The sequence below is a fragment of the Condylura cristata genome, unplaced genomic scaffold (genome assembly GCF_000260355.1).
Source record: "Condylura cristata isolate star-nosed mole 26May11 unplaced genomic scaffold, ConCri1.0 scaffold00001, whole genome shotgun sequence".
In the NCBI taxonomy this organism is placed as follows: domain Eukaryota; kingdom Metazoa; phylum Chordata; class Mammalia; order Eulipotyphla; family Talpidae; genus Condylura; species Condylura cristata.
The window spans coordinates 65707483-65733169 of NW_004567102.1; the positions used below are offsets into that span (position 1 = coordinate 65707483).

Sequence of the window (25687 nt, forward strand, 5' to 3'; positions counted from 1 at the left end):
GGAATCGAACTTATACGGAAATGGCTTAAGCTCCTTAGTACTGTGCTTTTAACTCGCTGCGCCACCAGGGAGGGCCCACACCTTTTATTGGATAATATTTCATCATTTTTAAAACTAGTTTCTATACCTATATCTAAAGTAGCATTAACCTTTCAATTAAACTGATAAGTATTTTAAGGCACCAAACCCTACTTTGTTTTTGATTTAGAATGGAAGTAACAAAAAAATTAGTTTGACAGATATAAGTATAAATGTTCATGGAAACTATGTTTTCTTAGTGGATCACATTTCCTGAGAAGCAATCATACATTTTAAGTATATTTTTCATGTATTTTATTCCTAAAATATGTAAACTAATATATGATAGATTGTAAATTTGCAATGTATTTTCTAATTGTTCAACATTAGAAAGCAAGCAATTCAATTAGTAAATGGGCACCAAAGAGATGTCCAGAAAACCAGTAGACACAGAGAAGTGTTCATCATTGCTCCCAAAAAGAGAGATTCAAGTCAAAACTACAATATCATCTTACATCCATGAAAATGGCACATGTTAAAAAACACTCAGCAACAAATGCTGGAGAGACCATAAAGAAAAACCCTGTCACCCTCTTTTTTAGGAATATAAACTAGTACAATCATTATGAAAGCTACATGAATTTACTTTAAAAATTAAATGAGGAAATACCATGTGACCCAGCAATTCCATCCTGAGGTAGCTACCCAAAGAACATGAGACCCCCACCCCAAATTAAAAAAAAAATAAATCGCCATAATGTATTGCAATGCTATATACAATAGCTGGAACATGCAAGCAAATGCCTAGCTATAAAAGATTAGCTCAAGAAGTAATGGTATACACACACACACACACACACACACACATACATATACTACACAACCATAAGAAAAGACAAAATATTGTAATTTACAATAAAATGGCAGGTGTTTGAGAGGAATGTATGTAATAAAGCAAGACAGAATGGAAAAGACATTTATTGGACATTAATATAGTGAAGTTTGACAAAATATAATTCTTATAAATGCTAGTAAATATTAATAAATGAAGTTAAGATAGAGGGAGAGAATAGAAAGGCAAATGGATACAAAGAATTGTGGTGAAAAGTATAATTCAATATAGCAACTCTCTTGATAAACTATTGTATTTATCTCATCTACATATTTACTGTTTCTCATTTGAATTGTCTCCTACTTCTTTCTCTAGTCTAATTTCTTACCATTTTCTGGCTGGCATCTACAGTCCCAACCTTACTGAATTATTTATGGTCACTCCAAAACACACTTGTATTCCAAGCCTCAAGGTTCAAAGGGCTATTCCTTTTCCTTGGGACGGTTTACAATCCTTCCTTCTTTTGTATCTACCACCTACCAAACCTTTACAATTTAAAATGGACAATGTCATATTCTCTAGGAAACCTAAACCTCTGTCTGAGTTACATGCCCTTTCTCTGTGCAAACCTTTCTCAGAGACATGTCGAGCCATAGCAATCTTGACCTTACATTCCATCTCTTTGAAGTTATACACAGGACCTTCATTTTCACTTTCTTTTTCTATTATGTCAGTGGCTGACATGAGTTAGGAAATATCTTTTTTTTTTTAATAAGTGAACAATGTTGAACTTAACTAAGCTTAGAAAGAAGAGGTTTTATAATCATTTATATTCAATATATTTAATCATTGTTCACCTCATATTAAAGGCTGATATAAATTTACAAGTTCTGACTCCATTAAAAATGGCACCATGGCCCTGCCTGGTGGCACAGCAGGTTAAAGCACAGCACTAAGAAGCTAAAGCCATTTCAGCATAAGTTCGATCCCTACCTCGGGAGGTGACCGCATGGCGTGGCAGACCTCTCCTGACTCGCCCGCTGCTCCCCTCAGCAGTGTACTTCGTCGATCTGCCTGTTCTGCTCCCCATTCTCTCTGGTGAAGCCTCTCACCTCTGGCCTGTACCCCAGTTCTGTATGCATAAATAAATAAATCTTAAAAAAAAAAAATGGCACCTGATAGAGCCCTTCCTGGTGGCACAGCATTGTCAGGCTGTCTGCAGCTACTGCAGCATGAGTTTGATCCCTGGCCAAAGAGGTGACTGATATGACACAGCAGACCTCTCCTGTCTCGCCCACTGCTCCTCTCAGCAGTGAATTTCAGTGAATCTTCCTGTTCTGTTCTCCTCTCTGTCTCTGGTGAATCCTCTCACCCACCACACCTCTAGCTTGTACCCCAGTTCTTGTATGTAGAAATAAATAAATCATTAAAAAATAGCACTTGATATTGAAAGGTCTTGTGTGTCACAAATGAAATAAGTCCCCTGTATACATAATTCTGTGAAGAAGATTGCTACAATAATGTAGAATCAAGCCTGTTTTCGTATTGGACAGATTGCATTTATCTCACTCACTCTTTATACCTTTACCCAGAGCTGAGACTATAGTATGGTGAGAAAGTGAACTGTTCACTTACAGGGTCAGCTCCTGTTTTTAGTAGTTAAAATTTTTATTTTTAATATTTTGTTCATTCATCTTTTAATTTAATTTTGACTTTTAAAAGATGAATTAAATTGTATTTATCTCAATTACTGAGCCTTTTAGTGCCCCTTTTAATCTCATGCCTGAGTGGAATGTCTCAGTTCCTCCATCTGACATCTATCCCAGCTCTGGCTTCTGTTTCCCCACAAACACTGGTATTAGAAAAATGAAGAAAGAATGCCATTTTAAGGCGTTCCTTTTTTTTTTTTTTAACCAAGAGAAAAAAATCTAAAGATAAGCAGGGTAGAAAGTGTTAAGAAACAATAATGTTCATTAATTTAAATGTCTCTTTTTGTACTTCAGGTAGTACATTATTTAAAGTAATGAAAAACCACAAACTACTCAAGTAATAATTCCTCCAAAAAACCAAGCCAAGTCTCTGACAGAGATGGGAATGTTTTCTTGCTACATTATGACATTCCCCTGATTTGTGGCCAATTACACAAGTTATAAAATGGCTGTTAATCAGAGATATGCCATATATTACCATCAGGAACTGCTGAAATAGGCCCTACAGAGCAAAACTCTTGACAGCAGCTATTAAAACAGAGATTTAGTCATTTCTCTCTCTGTGGTGCCTGGAGTTAGAAGGAATAAAAATGGTGAGGCCAGTGTAACGTCCATATTTCTAATTTGTTACTTGGTTCAATTCAGCACAACCCCGTGAGCGAGTGTGCTATAGTCAAGAGTGACTTAGTGCGGCTCCCTGCCATTTTTATGCTGCCCTGGCCTTGAGGGAGTCTGAACTTGCCAGGAGCAATTTGTTTTGCTTTTTAATTTTTGAATATACATTTGCTAAAAGTACATTTGCCTTTATGCGTGTTTGCAATTTGAAGCCAGTCTACACTGTACTGACTAACTGGAGATAAAAATTATTTTGTTGATGGTTATGAGGCTTGGTACAAATTGGAGATCAAGAGTTAAGGGGATATACGACCACCACCAGGTAAACGGATGCTTGTCTGCAGATGGATAAGAGATTTTTATCGATAATTAGTAGAACAAATACGCAGATGTGTATAAGGGAAGAAATGATGTAGTAATGGCATATTAGAAGTCTGAGATTACTAAAAGATTATGATTATATACCTTATCATTATGTAGAGTAACTCAGTTTTATTTATGTCTTAATTTATCCTAATCTTTGTCTTTGCCCAAAGTGAAATTGTCTGATAAATTGGGGACAAATAACATTTCTGTAAAATAAATGACACACCTGAAATTAAAAAAAAAAAAATCTGTTCCCAAGAATATTGTATTTATTGCATGACATGGAGTGCTAACAGGCAGTAAAATACTAAATATATAATTGATTAATTAATTGATACGTTCCTTCTGTTCTGTTATCCTCTAAACATTCAGTCATTTAATCCTGATTAAGTGTATCAGACAGGTTTTGCAATAGTGAGTATAGTGCACTTGGATTACTACCCTGGTAAGAGTTATATTAGGTTAGAAAATATATAATAGGCCCTCCCTGGTGGTGCAGCAGGTTAAGGCGCAGCACTGCAAGCTGGCCACAGCTGCTTCAGTGCAAGTTCAGTCCCCCGCCCCGGAGGTGACCACATGGTGTAGCAGATCTCTCCTGACTCACCCTCTGCTCCCTTCAGCAGTGTACTTCGTAGGTCAGCCTGTTCTGCTCCCCACTCTGCCTCTGGTGAATCCTCTCACCACCCCTGCACCTCTGGCCTATGCTCCAGTTCTGTATTCATAAATAAACAAAACCTTTTTAAAAAGAAAATATATAACAAACAGGAATTCTGTGGTGCTATTAAATTGAAGTATGATGCAAGAGATACATTTCTTCTACAATATTGTTAAAGACACACTCTCTTTGAATTTGCCTACTACCAATTGGCAGAATCAGCCTTTCCATAGATGACTTTGTGAAAGATTAAAAACAAAAAAAAAATACACTTAACTGGCAATTTTGAATTAAATGAAGTGAAGCCTAGATTCCCTGGCCTACTAGAACCTGGGATCAAAGCAATCTTTTCTGTAGAAACTGCTGATTGTTCCTTAGAATTTTAGTTCCTTTTTTAGTGCATGAAGAGAGAAAATTTAAAAAACAAAACCCAGTTGGATTTTTCTCAGGAACCAAAAAGAAGTGATATTATAGTGGCAAACAGACAAAGGTAGGAACCCTTGCAATGTGGGAACAGTTGTGTTACTTAAAAGGAATGCAAATTCAGTTTCTTTTAGGATATCTTGCTGGCCAAACTACACAAGCCTGCAGGCCTATAGTCAGGCTTTCATTACAGCTCGTGCTTAAAGAACCATCTGTGTTGCTTCATGTCAGCTGGGTTTAGCTTTTCCTCCACTGAGTGAAGAAGGGACTCCTCTCCCATCTGACATCATAAGTCTTGGGACAACCTGCGACCACACAAGTTTACCTTCCTTCCTTTCCTAATGCTCTACTACTCCCCAGAGTGGGAAGCAGAGCATATTCAGTTCTGCTGACTCTTTTTGTTTTTCTTTCAGATGTATTTATGTGTAGAATAACAGGGGTGTAGGCCAGAGAAGGTGAATAAGGGTGTAGGCGAGGAGTGAAAACATTCACCAGAGACAGAGTGGGGAGCAGAACAGGTGGATTTCTTGAAATACATTGTTAAGGGAAGCCGAGGGTGAGACAGGAGAGATCTGTTGCAATATATGTGAGTTAGCTCCTGCTGGGGACAGAACTCAGGCCATAGCAATTATAGCACTGAGACTTAACCCTTACGCACCTGGGGGGCCCCCTCAGCTGACTTACTGAGAACCTGACAAGCACTATGCCCACATGAACAAAATCTAACTTGGCACTTTCAGATCAGGTTATGGTTTCTAAGTAACATGCTTCCCTATAAACACAGGCTTGATTTGTTGATCCCAGAGGTTTTCTATGTGTGGTCACTCTGGTCTACCTGCAAAAGCAGCAGAGATAAGATACATAGCAAAAACATACCAGGGAACAGGAATAACATCCTTTAAAGGACTGGAAGTATAAGAAGTCATGACTGGGGGTAGTCATCTCATCAAACCAATTGACAGGAACACAGTTCTTGGTTTCACCCAGATTTTTCCTCTACAGCTGTTCATCTTTCTGCACAGGTGCACTGGATCATGGGCTTGACTTGGGGGCAGATTGTTTAGAAATCTCCAGTAGTAAAAGGAGAAAGTAGTTTACCACGTGGATAAAAAATGATAGTAAAGTGATTTAAGTGAAAATGAATTCCTGCAAAATGTGACTTGGGTTAAAGAATGTTTTCTCCTCTTATTCTCCAAAAATTAAAATTAAAGAATTGGTTGGATTTTCTTTCAGCTGTCAATGATTCTGTTTCTTTAGCTATATCATAATTCAGCTAAACCATTTTCTTGCATTTTCCCTTCAATTTTGGTTATAGCCTCATATGGCTTTTCACTTAAAATAGTTTTAGAATGAATTTTCTAGGACTTATGCAATGATTATATAATGTTTTCATTGTAAAATCTGCCATTCCTGTGTTTAGTCTTGGTTGGAGAAATTTCAGGACTTATTCATTTTAAAAAATGATCAAAGTATAAGAAAGGATAACTTAAAAGATCAGAATCAAAGTTCTGGAGCATAGCTATAAGAATGGGGCTAGAATATTCACATGTTGATTTTCTAGTATGAAAGTGGACCGTCAAAACAGTGGACTGCTTTGAAACTTGAGACAGCAAAAATAACACGCTTCAGATTGTTCCTTTTTCCTGAATAATTGGTCTGTTTGTTTAGTCAGTATTTGGTATCAAAATACATAAGATAATTTAGGCCAAGTGATGCCCTTTAAAATAATTTTTTGCTATACATATCTTGCTTGCCAGATATTGTTCATTATGCTTTATTACTTTAAAAAATCAAATCTTGGCCCTCCCTGGTGGCGCAGCGGGTTAAAGCACTGCACTGAGAATCTAAAGCCGCTTCCGCATGAGTTCAATTCCCGCCTGCCCCGGAGGTGACCACATGGCGCGGCAGACCTCTCCTGACCCGCCCGCTGCTCCCCTCAGCAGTGTACTTCATCGATCTGCCTGTTCTGTTCCCCACTCTGTCTCTGGTGAAGCCTCTCGCCGCCTCTGAGCCTCTGGCCTGTACCCCAGTTCTGTATGCACAAATAAATAAATCTTTAAAAAAAAAATCAAATCCAATTTAGAAACAAAAAATGAGATGTGTATCATTTTATTTTCTTTGCTGAAGAAGACTTCAAAGTTAATATCAGAAAAGCATCTCTTAATTATCCTCAAATAAATTATATAAATGATATAGTGATGATCACCCTATCTTAATTTTATATTAGCACGTTAAAATTAGAAGAATTAAAGTACAGATAATTGTGATTGACAAAAATTCTATTTAGGTGGAAAACATAGTCTAAGGACTTAAAATTGAAAATAATGTAACTTAGTGACTGAAATGGGCATATTGGTCTTTTAGATCGACTATCCAAACGAACCTAAATTTTAGATATTAAAAACTAGCAGCAGGCCCTCCCTGGTGGTGCATTGGGTTAGGACACAGCACTGCAAGCTGGCCACAGACAGACCTCTCCTGTCTTGTCCGCTGCTCCTCTCAGCAGTGTACTTCATCTATCGACCTGTTCTGCTCACCACTCTGTCTTGGTGAAGACACCCACCACCCCTGCGCCTCTGGCTTGTATCCCAGTTCTGCATGAATAGATAAATAAGTCTTAAAAAAAAGAAAGAAACTAATAGAAAAAATCTGGAATAGATTTGTTATTTTTTCTTATCTCAACTAAATCTCTATTTAATGATACGAGATCAACTAAAGTAGCAAGTAAAAACCTGTATAAAACCTAATTGTTTAAACAGTGTATAAAATATTCTTTATTTATAAAAAATGACATTTTCACAGAAATACTTCAAAAGTTATTGTTCTGGCCCTCCCTGGTGGCACAGCGGGTTAAAGCACAGCACTGAGAATCTAAAGCCGCTTCTGCATGAGTTCGATCCCCGCCTGCTCCGGAGGTGACCACATGGTGTGGCAGACCTCTCCTGACCCACCCGCTGCTCCCCTCAGCAGTGTACTTTGTCGATCTACCTGTTTTGTTCCCCACTCTGTCTCGGGTGAAGCCTCTCACCGCCCCTTAGCCTCTGGCCTGTACCCCAGTTCTGTATGCACAAATAAATAAATCTTTAAAAAAAAAATTTAAAAAAAAAAGCTATTGTTCTATTTCTTTATTATTGTTTCAAATATTTATAAATGGTGTTTATGAAATTTTGCAGATACTGCTTAAAAATTCTATCTATTCAAGATTTTAAAAAGTTTATCTAATGATCCACTTCTGTAATAAATTTTTTAATAAGTGACATTAGTGGGATTGATATCAAGAAGGCATTATTACTAATGCAATAAAAGACTCATTTCTTTGAAGTTTTTTTCTCCATAGAAAACCATCAAATTAAATCATTTAAAGATCAGATACCAAGAAGGACATACAATTATTGAACATATTGAAGTGTTAAGTGATCATAAAAACATATAATTTATAGTATAATCTGAAATACATTTATAGGTAAATTAAATCAGCTTCCTTGCTTTTTATTAATTTCATATTCAAGTAACTTCAAATTGCAGGTATAAATTTAGAGGTGATTAAAATTGTTTCATCTGTTTTAATTTTCTGTTCACAGAAAATGATAACCACCTACATGGCTTGACAACCAGATTAGAAAATGCTGATGCTAGAAATGGGGATCTCTTAAAGACTTTGAATGACACTTTGGGAAAATTATCAGCTATTCCAAATGGTAAGCATTTAGGACACTATAAACTGTGTCAGTTGACCTGAACTTTTAAAAAATATAATTTCTTATACCATTTTTTTCTAAAATTACACTTGTACTGCTGTCAAGATATTTACTGGTTTTCTTACTTATGAGTTCTTCTTTGTGAGACTGAGGAAATAGGTTGTATTTTACACTGTGATATTTCTTATCACTTGATACCTTAGAAAATGTCCTTAGGAATATATTACATAAAGGAAAATATAGTCATTTTATTGTATTGCTCTCCCATGCATCAGCCCAGCAAATCTTATCTTAGTGGAAAAGAATAAAATCAGACAGACACTTTTCTCTTAAATGTTGATGTACTACCACACAGTTGCAGTTTACCACAATGATGCCTAGAATAACAGGGAGAGTCCACTGCCTTTTAACACTTTTTTGGCTAAGTTCATTCTCTAAATGTTGCAACTTTAAAAAATATTTATAATGGAAACATTCCTGTGTTATCCTCTTACAAGGGGAACAGCATTTTTATCCCTATTGACTGAGACCATTGTTACAAAGGACCATTACAAGTGGGATTTGTATAGGTAGATCTCTAGCAAGATTCACAAGCAAAAAAGGAAGAAGACTCAAATAAATTGGTTCTGTAATGAAAGAGGAGCAATTACAAACAACACAACAGAAATTCATATGATAATTAAAGAACTATAAACATTTATATGCAAAAAAAAATAACAATTAGAAGATATGGATAAATTTCTGAAATTATATAACTACCTGAAAACAGAATGGGGGAGAAATAAAAATCCTGATCAAAACAATCACAAACAAGGAAATTGCAACAATAGTCAAACTCTCCCAAAAAACAAGAGCCAGGATCTAAAGACCCCACAAATAAATTCTACCAAACTATCAAAGATAGCTAATCATCATCCTCAAACTTTTTCAAAAAGAATTTGAAGAAAGTACACTGCCAGGCATATGCTATGAAACCAGCATTACTCTAATACCAAAACCAAACAAGGACAATATTACAAAAGAACTATAGACAACTGTCCTTAAAGAATACTGGTGCAAAAAGCCTGAATAAAACCTTAGCAAGCTATATCCAACCATGCATTACAAAGATCATACATCAAGACCAAATGGGATTCATAGCAGAGGCAAGAGGATGATTCAACATACAAAACTCAAAAAAAAAAAAAAACAACAAAAAGGGGTTAAAACCACATGATCTTATGATTATTATGAAAACCCTTGGAGAAAAAGGATAAATGAAAAGCCTTTGAAATAAGATCAGGCACATTACAAGGATGCCCACTCTCACCACTACTATTCAATATAGTACTGGAAGTCTTAGGTAGAATAATCAGGCAAGACAAAAAAGAAAGTGAAGGTAAAACTATTATTATTTGTGGAATACATGATAATGTATATTGAGCACCCAAAAGACTATGGAAAACTACTTAAAACAAGAAGCTAGTTCAGCAAAGTGTCAAGTTACAAAATCAGTACTCAAAAATCATTTGCCATACTATGTGCATACAATGAACTGGAAGAGGAGGAAATTTTTAAAAATCACCCATTTACAATAACACCAAAAATACTTGAATACCTAACAAAAGAGATAAAATAAAATTATCGTACATTGTACAAATAAAACTATGGCATTGTTAAAGGAAATAAATGACAAAAAGAAATGAAAAAGTATTCCTTGATCATGGATAGGAAGAATCAAATTTCAAAATAGCCAACCAACCCAAGGCAATCTATAGATACAATCCCAATAAAAATTTCAATTGCATTTTTCAAAGAAATGGAACAAAACATTACTGAAATTCATCTGGGAAAAAACAAACAAACAAACAAAAGACCTTGAGTAGCCAAAACTGTCCTAACAAAAAAAAAAAGGAGAAAAACAGTGCTATTACATGTCTTGACTTGAGATTATATTATAAAGCCACAATAATTAAAACAGCAGGGTACTGTAACAAAACACACAGACCAATGGCACAGAATTGAGAGCCCAGACATATATGGCCACCTAATCTGTGGCAAAGCAGTGAAGAATATACACTGGAACAAGGAAAACCTCTTCAATAAGTGGTGTTAGAAAAACTTGGCTGCCACTTGCAAAAAAAATGAAACTAGACCTCTCTCACACCATATTCAAAATCAACTCAACATATGTGTTACATCCAAAAATGGATGTAAGACCTGAAACGTTTAAATGCATTGAATAAAACATAAACAAAACGCTACATGGCATACATTCCAGAGATCTATTTACAGAATCATCTTCAGCAGCAAGACAAATAAAAGATAGTATTAACAAACTAAAAAGCTTCTGCACTGTGAAGGAGGCTGTAACTAAAATAAAGAGACAAGCGACATTATAGATCTGGAGAAAATATTTACAAACCATACATCAAAGGACTGATATCAAATATCATACAACTCAACAAAGAAAAAACAAATAACCCAATCAAGAAATGGGCAAAAGACCTAAGTAGGCACTCCCTAAAGAAGACATGCAGATAACCAATAGACACATGAAAAAGTGCTCATTATCACTTTTCATTAGGTGTATGCAAATCAAAGCCACAATGAGATACCACAACAAACCAATGAGAATGAGTCACATCAAAATGAGCAGAAATGGTGGGAGGTGTGGAGAAAAAGGAGGTAGGAATGCTAGTAGGAATGTAGACTGGTCCAGCACCTGTGGAAAGAAGTGTGGTGATTTCTCAAAAGATGTAAGGTGAATCTGTCATATGATCCAGCAATTCCAGTTCTAGGTATCTAACCAAAGAATACAGAAACACTAATTTGAAAGAAAATCTGTATTCCTGTGTTTATTATAGCACCCTTTACAATATCCAAGATATAGAAACAACCTAAATACTCCAAAACAGAAGAGTGGATAAAAACAATGTGGTACATATAAACAATAGAACTATAAGTCACCATTCAAAAAAGGTAAGCTCAGGCCATTTTAAGCAATAGAAATAGAGATCATGCTAAGTGAAATAAGGCAAAAAGAGAAAGATAAATACTGGATGGCATCACCAGTATGTGAAATATAGAGAAACCAAACTAAGAGAAAGAAAACCTTAAAAACTTACTATTGAAAAATGACTGTAGAACTGAAACATCCAAAGGGGTGTAGAGAGAGGAAGTGAGAACAAGAAGGAAGCAAATGCAAAAGGTCTGTAAGTGATTGGTGGGGTGTACATTGAGGTGGAAATTCCTAATGCAACCACAAATAAAAGAATGAATTAGCATTTTTAAAAGTGTCATTTGTGATATTTGTAACCCATTGTTAAACTTCAGATCCTGTAGACTTAACCACTACTCTATACATTTTAGTAGCTCTCATATGTCTAAAATATACTCTTTATACAAATTATGATCAATAAAACAAATACATGCATACATATAACACAGGAACTATTAAAATCTTAATCATTCTTTCCCTTTATAACATTAAAAAACCCTAAATACCTTTCCAGATTTTCATATCATCTTTCAGCAATAAGAAAGGATATAAATAGAGAATTCCCAATGCTGAAAACAAATATAAATGTACAAACATATGGTCTATCCTACCTGAAACATTGGAATGCTCTGTTTTTTCCCAGCTGAAAGTGCAAATTAGATATTAAATTTAGCTTTAATAATGCTTGAGGACTCATGGAGGTAAATTCTCTTTAACATATTCAGCAGGAAATCATAGTATACTCACATTCATGCTTAGAATAATCATTTTGCTGTTTTAAGAGTTAATCGGGTATTTGTAGCAAAGGTCCCTTAGAAAATTTAATTTACATAAACATTTTCTTCATTTGGTAAAACTAAATCAGACAGAGTTCAACCTTTCTCTTTGTATGTGTGTCCCTGAACTCAACCAGCCACAACCTTGCTTTGACAAGCATGGGCTAAGACACTAACTCCAGACTGTTTGTTTTCTTCTTCATACCCTCCTCTGTTGACAGAAACGGCCGCTAAACTGCAAGCTGTTAAGGACAAAGCAAGACAAGCCAATGACACAGCAAAAGATGTACTGGCACAGATTAAAGACCTCCACCAGAATCTTGATGGCCTGAAGAAAAATTACCATCAACTAGCAGACAGCGTAGCCAAAACAAATGCTGTGGTAAAAGATCCTTCAAAGAACAGTAAGATCTCCTTTTTTACTTTGATTATGTCATTTATTTCTTCACACTATAAAAGGATCCTAGACTCAACTGTTTGAGCTGGAGGAGACCCCGAATGCAGTCTGCCCTCTTTGTTTCACAGACTGAGCTCAGGAACTGGGTGTCCTGTAGTTGTAAAACTGAAAATCCATCTCTCCCAAGTCCACACCAGTGTTCTTTTCACCCACATTGTGTTCAACAAGAGGAAATTAGGAATTAGCAAAGCCTGCATAACATATGGTTTAATGATAGCAAATACATCTTATATTTCCAATGTAATTGAAAATTTATTTGTATTGGGCCTTCCTGGTGTCACAACGGATTAAAAAGCAGCCTTACAAGCTAGCCGCAGCTGCTTTAGCGCCAGTTCCATCCCCAGCCCCGAGCTCACCCACATGGCACAGCAGACCTCTTTTGCCTCTCCCACTGCTTCCCTCACCAGTGTACTTTGTCGATCTGCCTGTTCTCCCCACTCTGTCTCTGATGAATCCTCTCATGGTCCCCATACACCTGGCCTATACCCTAGTTCTGTAAGCATAAATAAATAAATCTTTAAAAAATGAAAATTTAGTTTTGCTTAGAAAATCATATCCTCAGAATTTATAAAATTCCATAGACCATAGAGGCCAAGGAACATGCTTATTAGCAAGCCTGTCAAGACATGATATTAAAATGGTGTAATCTTGAAATGTCTTCAAATTTTTAAATATTGATATGGTATTATTTAAATTACAATTAGGTATCATTTTCAGAAAATTAAAGTACTTAATGTAATTCATCTCATCTTTTTGATATTGCATTAAATTACATTGAGTTAATAAGGATTTACTGAGAAAATGTGGGAGAATTTCATATCATGATCATTTAAATTATTAAGAGTATTACATAAACACCAGGATTTTTATATATTTCCCCATTCTATCAATAGTAAAATACTATCTTAGTATGTGGTCTCATCAAGGAAGATGCATGATTTTTGTACTTGCACTGCCAACAATCTATCGCCCTTAAAGGTCAACAATTTTATTCAGTATCAGAATATTTGTAGTGTATAGTAACAAAAACACTGTTATTTCCCTCACTTGCTGTATAAGTCAGATGTGTTTCATTGGTGTATGGAACCTGATTTTTCAACACCCTATTCTGAAATCAAATGAAAAGTTACTGCAAAATGCTAATAGATATCACTACTATTCCTCTTCCATGAGCAAGAAAGAATGCAGGTACTCAGAACATGTAGCTCAGTATTAATAGAATGTATTCTTTATTCAAGGAAGAAAAGGAGATCTAGTCATTTAAAAAATATTCTTATGTAAGCCCAGAGATAGCTTCTCTCAATATCTAGTTCACAGATTTCTTCCAAATAGATGGTTCAGATGCATGCCAGTCACAATACATTCTCCCAAAATTTCAATTTTAACATAAATGTAATTCTTCTGTTGTGTACTTTAAGTTACTATTTCATTCAATTTCAAATTTATTCTCAGTTGACAATCTGACAGTGGACTTTCATAATATTTATCTCTATTTTGTGATCTAATCATGTTTCAAGAATAGTTAAGTATATGTGAATAATAAAGTGACCTATTCCTACCTTATTAAAACATCACCATCAAAAAAATTGTAATGTGAACAGTGGTCTGCTAAATAACATGCTCTTGTGGACTTTAACTGTGGCATCAGTTTGGCTTAAAATGGTGTGCATTTATAACTAGGACCTTCTGTGAAAAGTACCATTTTTATAGTTACTACTTTATAATACCTATAAAAATATTTCCTCACTGATTTTCTGATTTCTTTTTGTTTTTCTTCCATATGAATTTACCTGCAGAAATCAGTATGTATTTATATTTACTCACATCTTTTCATAACTTTATATTTGTTTGCTTATTGCAAAAAGCTTCAGCTTTGCATGTGCTGTATTTCAGTATTCCTTTAAAAAGTGTATAACTTTATTCTAGTGTCACAGTATTAGTGCTAGATATATAAAAGGAATCCTGTTTACATAGAGCTAGTTTATGAATGTATTTTATATAAGCTGTTGCCAATTGTGCTTGAATAGAGAAGTATCAATATCCCACTGATAAAAGAGTAAACAACTGGATTCTTCCAACAGTTGATCTGAATTATGATGTTTCTAATTACAGAGTTAGCCACTAACGTTCAAATGACTTTGTTCCACTAGGATTAATGTAGATTAGTACTGTACTCTTGCTATTTTTCCATTCTGAAGTTTATATTCCCCTTCTTTATATGTAAATCCTCCACTGCTAGGGTGTTATATTTGGAGAATGTCATAGCAGCATTAATAAAACCAGATATTAACAGCTGGTCTCCTATGTTTCCCATAGTTTAAATTCAAAGTCAAAAGTAAAATCTATAAAATAATAAAGCCACACTTCAAAATCTGAGAAATATGAACAAGATCGTCCTCAGCCAGTAATTGGTGCAATTGCATTACTAACCAATAAATTGAACAGTTTAGGCAATCAATTCTTTAAGTTAGAAAATAATAAAATAAAACCAAAGAAAGGAGATATTAAAAGTTCATAAATTGGAATAAAATAAATAGTACATTTGCTAAATCCAAGAAATAGGTCTTTACAAAATGAAGATAAAAACGTTTAAAAGAGGCCCTCACTGGTGGTGCAGTGGGTTAAAGCACAGCACTGAGAAACTAAAGCGACTTTCCCATGAGTTCGATACCCACCTGCCCCAGAGACGATCCACATGGAGGGGCAGACCTCTCCTGACCTGCCCACTGCTCCTCTCAGCAGTGTACTTCGTCAGTCGGCTTGTTTTGCTCCCCACTGTCTCTGGTGAATCCTCTCACTGCCCCTACACCTCTGGCCTGTATCCCTTTTTGTACACATAGATAAAATAAATCTTAAAAAAAATTTTTTTTTTAGAGATTGACAGGCTTGGGCTCTCCCTGTTGGCAGAGCAGGCCAAGGCATAGCACTAAAATGCTACAGCCACTTCAGCATGTGTTCAATCCCCAGCCCTGGAGGTCCTGACCTGACCACTGCTCCCCTCAGCAGTGTACTTCATCAGTAGGCCTGTTCTGCTCCCCACTCTGTCTCTGGTGAATCCTCTGACAGCCCCTACACCTCTGGCCTGTACCCCAGTTCTGTACTCATGAATAAATAAATCTTAAAAAGATTGACAGGTTTGATCAAGAAAAATAAAACATAAAATAGTAGCTATGACTAGATAAGGGAGGAAAATTAACACATAAAATAGTAATTGGGAAAACTCCATGCCCATAAATTTCAAAACATAACAGATAATTTTCTAGAGAAACATTGTTATCAAAATATATTTCAGAATTGATTTTGAAATCTCCACAATCAATAATCATGAAACAAAGCAAGAGTTCAGAAACTACTACACAAGTAAGCACTAGACTTACTATCACAGACAATTTATTTTTAAAACCTTTAGGTAGATAATTTCCCTATGAATTAAACTTGTTCAGAAATAGAGGAGAGTTGAAGTGGGGATTGGGTGAGGCTGAAGTGAGGAAGGGGAGAACCTCCATTTTGAAATCTTGGAGACAAACTTCTGGGAACCCTAGAAGAAAGGATCATTAGTTGCCTACGTTTAAATTGTCTTTGCTTAATCCTCCTATTTCTGATGAACCTACATCTCAATCATTTTCCCTCAATTCTAGAATAATTCATTAATATCAAAGTAATAACAGAGAATTAAAGGAAGGGGAAAACTGAATATGTGACTTATTCAAAATGTATACTTATGTAATGGGGGTTTTGACCCCAATAACCAGCATTTCACAAAGAAAACACTCAATTCTTGATGTAGCAACTCTATTAAGTTGTAATAATAGCCCTGTCACTAACATTGTAATTCATATTTTTGAGCATCGTTTCAAAATACTTCAAAACCTAGTTTAAAAGTAGTAATTTTCTTCCTATTGAGCACATTTGATTCATTCCTGAGGATTAGCTCTCAGTGGCCCAATGTCAGCCAGAAAGCAGATCATTCATAGTTTAGCAGGGCACATAGCCTTGGACCTTAAGCAGTTTTAGTTTTTCATCAGGGTCACAATGACAGAAAGCAGAACAATGCATGCTCAATCAGATAATAAATGACATGCTTTGGCTAAGACTGCCAGCATCCTAGATATAGAATAATTGGTTTTCCATGTGTCATTTGCCCTCCTATGAAAAGCACATGCTGAAATTCTATGGATCAGTAATAACCTTCAATTAGTTTTGGGTTAACCCCCTTTTAAAATTGTCAATATGCAACATTTTTTTAAAAATTCCTACCAAAAAAGTAGTTCAATACAGTTCAACCTAATATAGAGAGCAGGATAATCAACTATTCTTCAAAATGAAAATGAACTGCAGCATGAAAGATTTAATTAAAATATAACGTAGGGCTCCATTCTAAGGGTTGTTCTACATTAAATATTTTTCCAAAGACATTCTGATAATTTCTCTCTTTAAGATGTGCAAAAGAAAAACAGTGAGAAAAAGAAAGAAAACCAATTTTATGTGAGAATCTGATATAAATACAATTCTGGCTTAGACAGAGTAGGTGACATTTTAAAGACACTTTCATTTCCTTGATTCTGTGACTGAAGTTCTACTCTATAATGCTTAGCATTTAGACTAAAGCTAAAAATTAAGCATTGAATTAAGTGCCTATTCTCTACTTTCAGTGCCAACTTTCATCTTAATGACAAAACCAAAGTGTTGCCCTCTTTTTCTAACATCTCTGGCCTGTTTGTGTCCCAACTAAAATATTCCCATTTGTCATCACAAGCTTTGCCTCAGCAATCCTGGCCTTGCTTTTGTCATGTGACTAAGATGAAATTCATTCCATTATTAACTTAAACATACTGCTCTCATTCTCTCTTCCCTCCTCCCCCTCTCCTCTGATCTTGATCTACACAGTTGCAGATGCAGATGCCACTGTGAAAAATCTAGAACAAGAAGCTGACCGGTTGATAGATAAACTCAAACCCATCAAGGAACTTGAAGATAACCTGAAGAAAAACATCTCTGAAATAAAGGAACTGATAAATCAAGCCAGGAAGCAAGCCAATTCGGTAAGCTCTATTTATTTTCAGTTATTAGAAACTAATTGTAACTTTTGGTATTATTCCCAGAAGGAACATTTTCGAAAGCTATGTAATAAGAATGATCATCATTAATTATTTTTGAAATGGAGCATTTGATATCTTTTCCTTTTGTTTGAATAGAGTAATACAAATAGCAAGAAATGGACCTTAACATTGTACACTAAAAAAGGCATGGATAGAGTACCTTCCTATTGATGAAAGGAATAAAGGTCAACTACTGAGGTTGTAACAAGAATGAATGATCAAGGTTATATGGACTAGTAACAAAAAGAAGCATTTCTTTTCTAAACATTATTTTGTCTGACCATAAGCACCAAGAATTATTTAGTTTACAAAAAAAAACAAAAACTGCAGTGTTTTTAAATTTGGTGATAGAAATGGGAAACACCTCATTTGTATCAATTTTATTTTTTATTAACTAATTAAAAGACAATTGGGGTAGAGGCAGAATTTTCTAGAAGACAGCATCCCTAGGGACTAGAATAGCAGTGGAAGTTTCTAGAAGGTAGCCTCCTAATGAAGCAGGACAGAATTGTTTAGTGTCAATGTGAAACTTTAGCTAGCCCAGTAAATTCAACCCATGGTGAATTTAGAAATAGAATGTTGTTAGGCTCTAACTCAAACCTCTTAGATAGCTAAATATTCGACATAAAATTATATTTTCTGAACAACTTTGGAGCTAGAATAACCACAAATAGCATTTTCAATCCATAAACTGTAAACTTTTACAAGTGGTTAAGTGTGTGATTCCTGAATGACAGTCCGTCCTTTTTCCTACTTAAAAATAGCTACTTCCTACAACCAAGGCCAGAGCAATAACCTCAAGGTAAGTCTTGAAAAGGAACACATGACTGACTGAAGAAAAGCTTAGAAAACGACAAGAAAATTTTAGTGAAATGATCTACATAAGCTCAGAGTAAAAGCAAGAAGTTAGGTTTAAGGAGACATATTCTTAACTGACAGGTGATTTTTGTATATGTGAAGAGCAAAAGGAAAAGAAATCAGATCTTACTTTGAGGTTTGGAGTTTTATCTAAGATGTCACCAATGTAGAAAAAGCAGCTCCTATGTTCAGGGCTTCTTCCTGTGAGGTACAAAAGGTTGAGTGAAGTGTTCTTCCATTCAAAGTTTAGAATGTAGTAGAAGAAATAAGACATCAACACAGACTAGGCAATGTTGGTTTACTGTGTGGTGATGGATGGAAGCTTATAAGCACACTAATGTATAAGAAATAGAAATGTAATTTTGTACCCCTAAAATGTATGTAATGTCATAAGACAATTTTGATGCAAAAATAAAGCAATAATACCTCTAGATTTTTAAAAGAACACGCAGTGAGTCTTAGATATACAGAACACTGTGCTATAGTGCATGAGCAATAGGAAGTTCTATAAAATTCAGAAAATCTCTACTTGGGGCCATAAAAATTCTGGAAAGGAAAGATTTGAATGAAATTTTGAAATGTGATAGTGCTGGTTATAGGAGCAGGTGGGTATGGAGCAAAAAAGCATGCTGCGAATAGGAAATAGCGTGTGCCAAAGCAGAGAAAGAGGGAAGTTTCCACATCTTTTCATGAAAGGAAGTGTAGTTTGCAAGATGATTAAAAAGTATACATTAAACTAGAAAAGTTAATGGAGGTTGGAATATTTTTTTTGCATCTTGAATAGTGGGGTCAAGCACTTTTGTTTATTATATTTGTACCGGGCATATAATCCACTGAAGTGAGAAGCTCAAAGTTCTCCAAGAAATGTAATAGAATTAGAGCTGGGCTTTTTGAATATGAATCTTGAAGTAGTTTATGGGATAGAGGAGAGAAACTACAAAGAAGAGCAAATTTAATAAGAAACCCAACTGTGACAGTGGCAGTAGCACAGAGATTGCTTACCAGTACTGTATTTTGCAATGTTAATTTCAAGAAGCAATAATAGTAAATATTCTCTTGTGAATCACACACTTTGCCATATTTTCTGACAGTCATTTGTAGGGAATGTGGATATTTTAATTCCTTTTTCATAATAAAATCTAAAATTATGGGCAAATATTCATCATTTGTAAGTGCTTACCCACCCCTAGTCCTGCGCAAATGGAAAAATTCTGGCATGTAAATACATGAAACCTGTCTTAAAATACAAAATTTTTAAAAAAAGATTTAAAAACAAGTAAGGCTAGAAAAGGAAAGTTTTGTCTATGCCTTTCCAGAAAATTTTCAATCACTTTAGAAAATGAGTTATAATAAATCACCTTACTCTTTGTAATGTGTGAGAAATGTGATATCAGATTTTTTTCAAGTTAGTTTTGTATTAATTGAAGATGATATTTGGCTGATTTATAACTATATTTGTAACCTGGCATGAATATCTGGATGTGGCCCCAACATATACAATATGATTTAAAAAATTAAAGACATTTAGATTTCAATGAAATTATTTTTTAAGTGGGGTAATATTGAGTTATATACTGTGTATGAGTTAATAGGTTCACACTTCAGGTGTGTGTTACACCATAGCCACCCCCAAAGTACCCATAATCCTCCACCTCAGTCCCCCCTGCTCCTCCTTCTGGTAGCCTTAGCTCTATGTCAGATTTCTATTTTGGTTTTGGTTTTTGTTTGGTTTGATCTGTACTTCATGTTTTGTATATGTAAAGACATTTATTTTAAAGTAGATTTTTTTTTTAGTTGTTGACTCTAAAATTGAGCGGTTAATAATCTTTTTGAAAGAATAGCCTAATTACTAGATGAAAGAATGCAGTAAAAACTCAATAGATATAATAATGGAATACTCAATAATGTTTAATCAGATTCATGATGAGTAACTAGTAAATAATGTTGCATGAAAAATGCCTTGAGGGTACCTAGTGCTTAGTGATGTTTGTTTAGAGGTCTTCCTAATAGCTCACGCTAGAAATGTCAATAACTGATGGAATCTGATATCCTAATAATGAATTTCAGAAATTCCTCCCTATTGTGAAAGGGATATATCCTGAGATTTCATCTGGAAAATGTATAAAGAATGTTCATTAGTTTACCTGTTTTAAAAGAATTCTTTTAAAATCTTTTAAAAGAATATCTCTATTTGAAAATTAAAACACAAGATATAGAAAAGGAGAGATTAGTAGCTATAGAGTGGTTATCAAGAGTTTGGGCTATCTGAGTTTTTAAGGTACTGAGAGTGTATTCAAAGCCACAAACCAGAAAACAACATCCAGACGGTTTTTAATATAAATGTGTGAGCGCTGAGCAACTGGGTACTTTACAAGATAAATTGCTGGCATATTGAGTCTAACAACATCATTTGTTCAGAGAGCCATATTTTTTAGATATGTAAAGTGTGCTATAAAGTAGATTAATTGTGATGTTAAATACCCTTAACTTTAAAATGACTATTCTCTCAGACTTTCAATTCATAGATGGGGTTTTATCAGTTGAATTGGGCTTCTGTACTGGTGCTCTGTCTTCTCGATAGCACCTTTTTGAAAACACCAGTTATGGTGTTTGCCTATCATTCCTACCAGGTGTACTAAGCAGGGTAGAAACTCATCCTGAGGTCAAGCAATCAAATATTTCTCCTATATTCATTCACTTATTCTCTAAATAACAACTATGTATGTACTTTAAAAAAAAAATGAGGTGTTTGTGACTAAATTCGCTATAATATGGCTGCATCCTATAAAGCATTTATGAAATCAAGATAAAACAAACCACACACACAGCTCCTTTAGACTACTAATGGAGCCCCACTAGGAATTTGGGTCTAATTTCCTTACGGAGATTCTGCAATGTGTTATTCAGTTCTACTCATGAATTCCAGTCAGACCTTCATTTCTTCCTTTTGATCTTATGATGTCAGTGGTGCTTATAGCCTGCCTCAAATATTAAATTTGTTCAGTGCCAGAGCTTTCTCTGATGATGGTTTTGGTTAACTTGCTGCAAATTCCTGAAAACTCACCCTATCCTGAACCTTTTCCTGCCTATTAAAATAATCTAAAAGCTACATTTCCTCTACCTACCCTCTACTACATTAAGTTTCTCTTGTTTTACTATATCCTTTTGATCTCTAAGCTCAGATAACTCTTTGTGTAACTGTTATTCTATCATGTAAAATCCCCTGCCAAATGTCATTCACATCTGCTCTATGATATTAATATCCAGAGTAAAAGCTGTACATTCCCTGGCTCTTTTCCTTTGCAATTCACTTTTATTTTTCTACTCAACAATTATGATGAAGGGAAACTATCATTTTTAAACCAAAGAACTAACTCTCCGACTAAAAACCACATGGCCAGGAAGACTCTGCCTAGCACAGAGCAAACATTCTGGGTCTAGAATGAACCCAAAGTGTCTCTCAGTTGACAGATGCCCCCTTTAGGTCTAAACAGTCTAGTGACTGTTTATTGTAGTTGTTGATTATTGTACTGTTGATAATTCCAACTCCAAGTCACCACAGAGGACTCTACTAGAGTGAGCTACTATTCATTCCTACCACATGCTCTCTTCCATGTGGAAGCAATATGGTTAGCTGATTGAGTGTGGAAAGAATAGTCTACATTTCCCCTACCTGCCCTCTAGTATATTATGTTTCTGTTGTTTTACTATATCCTTTTGATCTCTAAGCTCAGATAACTCTTTGTATAACTGTTATTCTAATAGACTTATAAAGGATTTTCAGGAGAAGAAACAAGTCTGCTGTATCTCTAGAAGTTGTTCAAGAACTTGTCAGAAGCACAAATCTATCAAGTTTTCTCTTTTGAGTCCAGCCAAGTTTGCATTGAAGGAAACTACATTTCTTCCCATTTCTAGTCCCCTAGGAAAGGAATCTCATTGCTACCTGCTCCTACATCCTAGTTAGACACATGGAGAAACTTCCTTGTGTCTCCATAACATGGAGATGAGTTTGGTTTCTGTACAGCCCTTTCATGGGTTACTGTGGTGGTAGATGACTTTCTTTCGAGTGTGAAAACTACACAAGCAGCACAAAGTGCTGGAAGGAACAAGCAAATGGAAAATTCACTGCTGCTGAGGACCAAAGAGATTCCTGAAGCCTGGCATTTGAAGCAATGGCAGAGAAAAGTTTTATGCTTTCCCGTCTCTGCCTCCTACTTTGAGCACTAACACTGAGCAAGTAATAGCTTCTTTTAGAAACTAAGCAAATATATTACTCTCTGGAAAGTGCCCCTTCCATTGTATACCTTAGGCAAAGGAAATGAAATCAAATAATCAACTGGTGTTATTTGGGATTAAAGAGAAGGCTCCCTAAATAAGTAAAAATTGATATGAACAGTGTCAGTTCTGTTCATACAGAAACTCCTTCCTTAGTAATTTATAATTTTTTTAAAGTACTAGTGAAAAGTAAAAAGAGCTGTTGAATATATTAGTAGTGATAGCCATTGGAAATTTTTTTCTGTTTCATTCCCTGGCAACTTAATAAAAAGGTATAATTTATCCTGAAATGTATGTTCTATATGGAATTATTAATATTCTTGTTACTATTATAACATCTAGAGCAAAATCTACATGGCCTCTTTCAGCTATACGAACACAGGAGGGAAGGTAATTTCCTCTTGAAAACTTAAAGTAGGAAGTGGCTTCCTACTTTGAATGATACCTAAACCATAGAAATTTGAATTGTAAAATTTCATTAAATCACCTTGATGAAGACTATTACTATTCGCTTCACATAAAATTATGTTTTCAAAATGTTCTCATACCCATAAAGAAGAAGGAAGGAAGGTAAAGATTTGTTCAGTGCATGCTTCAGAACCCAATACTATGCTGTCAAGACATGGGATTGTAACAGCTCATTGTCAAAATGCTGTTGGGAAGCTGTTCTTCTGTGCCCTCATTAAAAGGCATACTGGTATCTGCATATGGGTATTTAATGATATCATTTGATGATAGAAAGATAACTTCAAAGAAGAGATGATTATGGCTTTGTGGAACTTCAGACTTTCTGAGAAATTGAGTCTTGGTTCTTTGTACCTTGTTTTTCTTGAAGATCAAAGTTTCTGTGTCTTCTGGAGGTGACTGTATTCGGACATACAAGCCGGAAATCAAGAAAGGAAGCTACAATAATATCGTTGTCAATGTAAAGACAGCAGTTGCTGACAACCTTCTTTTTTATCTTGGAAGTGCCAAATTTGTAAGTTTACTATGCGGTTTAGTTTGGTTTACTGAGTATGTGTATAGTCAGAGGTCCTCCAGCTCCTCGGGAAAATGTATGGAATTCAGTAACATGATCCCAAAATAGTGCGATATAATTTGAAAACCTCAGAAACTTGCACAAAGTCCTAACATGTCAACTTTAGGGGGAAAAATGAAATGCAGAAAAAAAATCGCAGTATTTAAGCACATCTGCTTTCATTTATGAGAATCTCAGCTTTACCTTTGAGTTGACATTTTCAGATCCAGTTGCTTAAAAGGAAATACTAATAGAAGTAAAAAATTTTATTTTTTGCTTCAATAAACATTACACTTTAATTTCATGTTAAATGAAATGGCACATTGTTTGCAAACTTCTTACCAATAAAAACCATCATCATTCCTGATGACTTATGATTCATGATGAATTATGACTCAAACTGAAGTCACAGAAGCTGAATCTATAAAATGTGTACCTTTTACACTTGGGCCACTGGATTTTGCATTCATGGAGACTTTGTAAACAAAGAGTAAAACATTTTAATAGCTCAATTATGGCCTAACTACTTGTCTTTCAATGAGACAATCTAGGTCACCTTTAGTTAATATATATATATCAGTTTGTCCCACATGTCTCTTGGTGAAAACAATAATGAAGTCTGAATCCAAATATATACCATTGTCTCTACCAAAAATATTAGAATAAGATTTTCATTTCAAAATTATAGCTGTTAGAACTAGTTAACTTAATACATATGTCTCAGCAGAATGGATATTTGTGTCACCTTAAAGATATAATAGTGTATCATTTAATCACATAATAACAGACCATATCATTTGGGATTATATCACTTGTGAGTCTTCTAATTATTTCACATATCTCTGCATGACCCCTTTTGAAAAGCATTCTGCTGGCCTGCTCCTTCAGGGTACTTTATATCTGATATCTATTGTTTCTATGTTTCTCTCAACTAGATTGACTTCCTGGCTATAGAAATGCGTAAAGGCAAAGTAAGTTTCCTCTGGGATGTTGGCTCTGGAGTTGGACGTGTAGAGTATCCAGATTTGACTATTGATGATTCATATTGGTACCGTATTGAGGCTTCAAGGTAACTAACTTAGTAAGAATTATGATAATTAAATGTTAGGATTTCAAAATAGTATTTAAGGAATCTTTCCGTTTCAGAGGTAGCTGTGTGTTTATGTATATACACATATACATATTTAAAATACTATACATATATGTGTAAATGTGGGCAAGTAGGTATCTTTGTAGTTCCTAGAAGACACTGATAAACCTTTCAAAGTATGGAGTAAAGGGCCCTCCCTGGTGGCCCAACAGTGTAGCTACAATATGAAGTGATCCTCAGTCACTGCAGCAGAAGTTTGATCCCCGGCCAGGGAGGTGAACCACATGGCACAGCAGACCTCTCCTGTCCCATCCGCTGCTCCCCTCAGCAGTGTATTTTAGTACATCTGCCTGTTCTGCTTCCCACGTTGTCTCTGGTGAGTCCTCTCACAGCCCACACCTCCAAGTTTATAGCATGTTAGGCGATAGCAGGAAATTATTAATTCCCTATGTAAAGTTTTGATTACATTAACTCCTAGCAATATATAGATTACTTATAGAAGCCATCCCTGACCTCAATACTTCCCCTTCATTTCTTCTTATTTTTTCCTTACTCTCAAATTCCTACTAAGCCCAGAGCAGCTAAAAATTGGAGGGTACTAATAAGGGCCTATGGCCACAGATGAACTTGATTCAAAACAGGTAAAGAAGACCTGCTATGACAATTGCTGAATGCAGGGAGTATATACATATTTTCATTCTGTGTTTGTATATGCTCAATTTTTTTAATAAAAAACTCTAAAAGAAAATTTTATGGGAAACAACATTTCAGTTCATTTTATAAATACCCAAAGAAGTTAAGTGTATCTGTGTATGAAA

General features: G+C 35.1%; 1 protein-coding gene across 2 annotated transcripts in view; it reads left to right on the forward strand.

Moving 5' to 3' along the window:
• LAMA2 (laminin, alpha 2) overlaps positions 1 to 25687 on the forward strand; it is a 489259-nt gene that overhangs the window by 410228 nt on the left and 53344 nt on the right. For both annotated transcript variants that reach the window (XM_004673842.1, XM_004673843.1), the window contains exons 42-47: positions 8200 to 8316; positions 12294 to 12476; positions 14326 to 14331; positions 17417 to 17571; positions 23597 to 23740; positions 24715 to 24848. In XM_004673842.1, coding sequence (XP_004673899.1) covers positions 8200 to 8316; positions 12294 to 12476; positions 14326 to 14331; positions 17417 to 17571; positions 23597 to 23740; positions 24715 to 24848 — 739 coding nt within the window. The remainder of the gene's footprint in view (positions 1 to 8199; positions 8317 to 12293; positions 12477 to 14325; positions 14332 to 17416; positions 17572 to 23596; positions 23741 to 24714; positions 24849 to 25687) is intronic.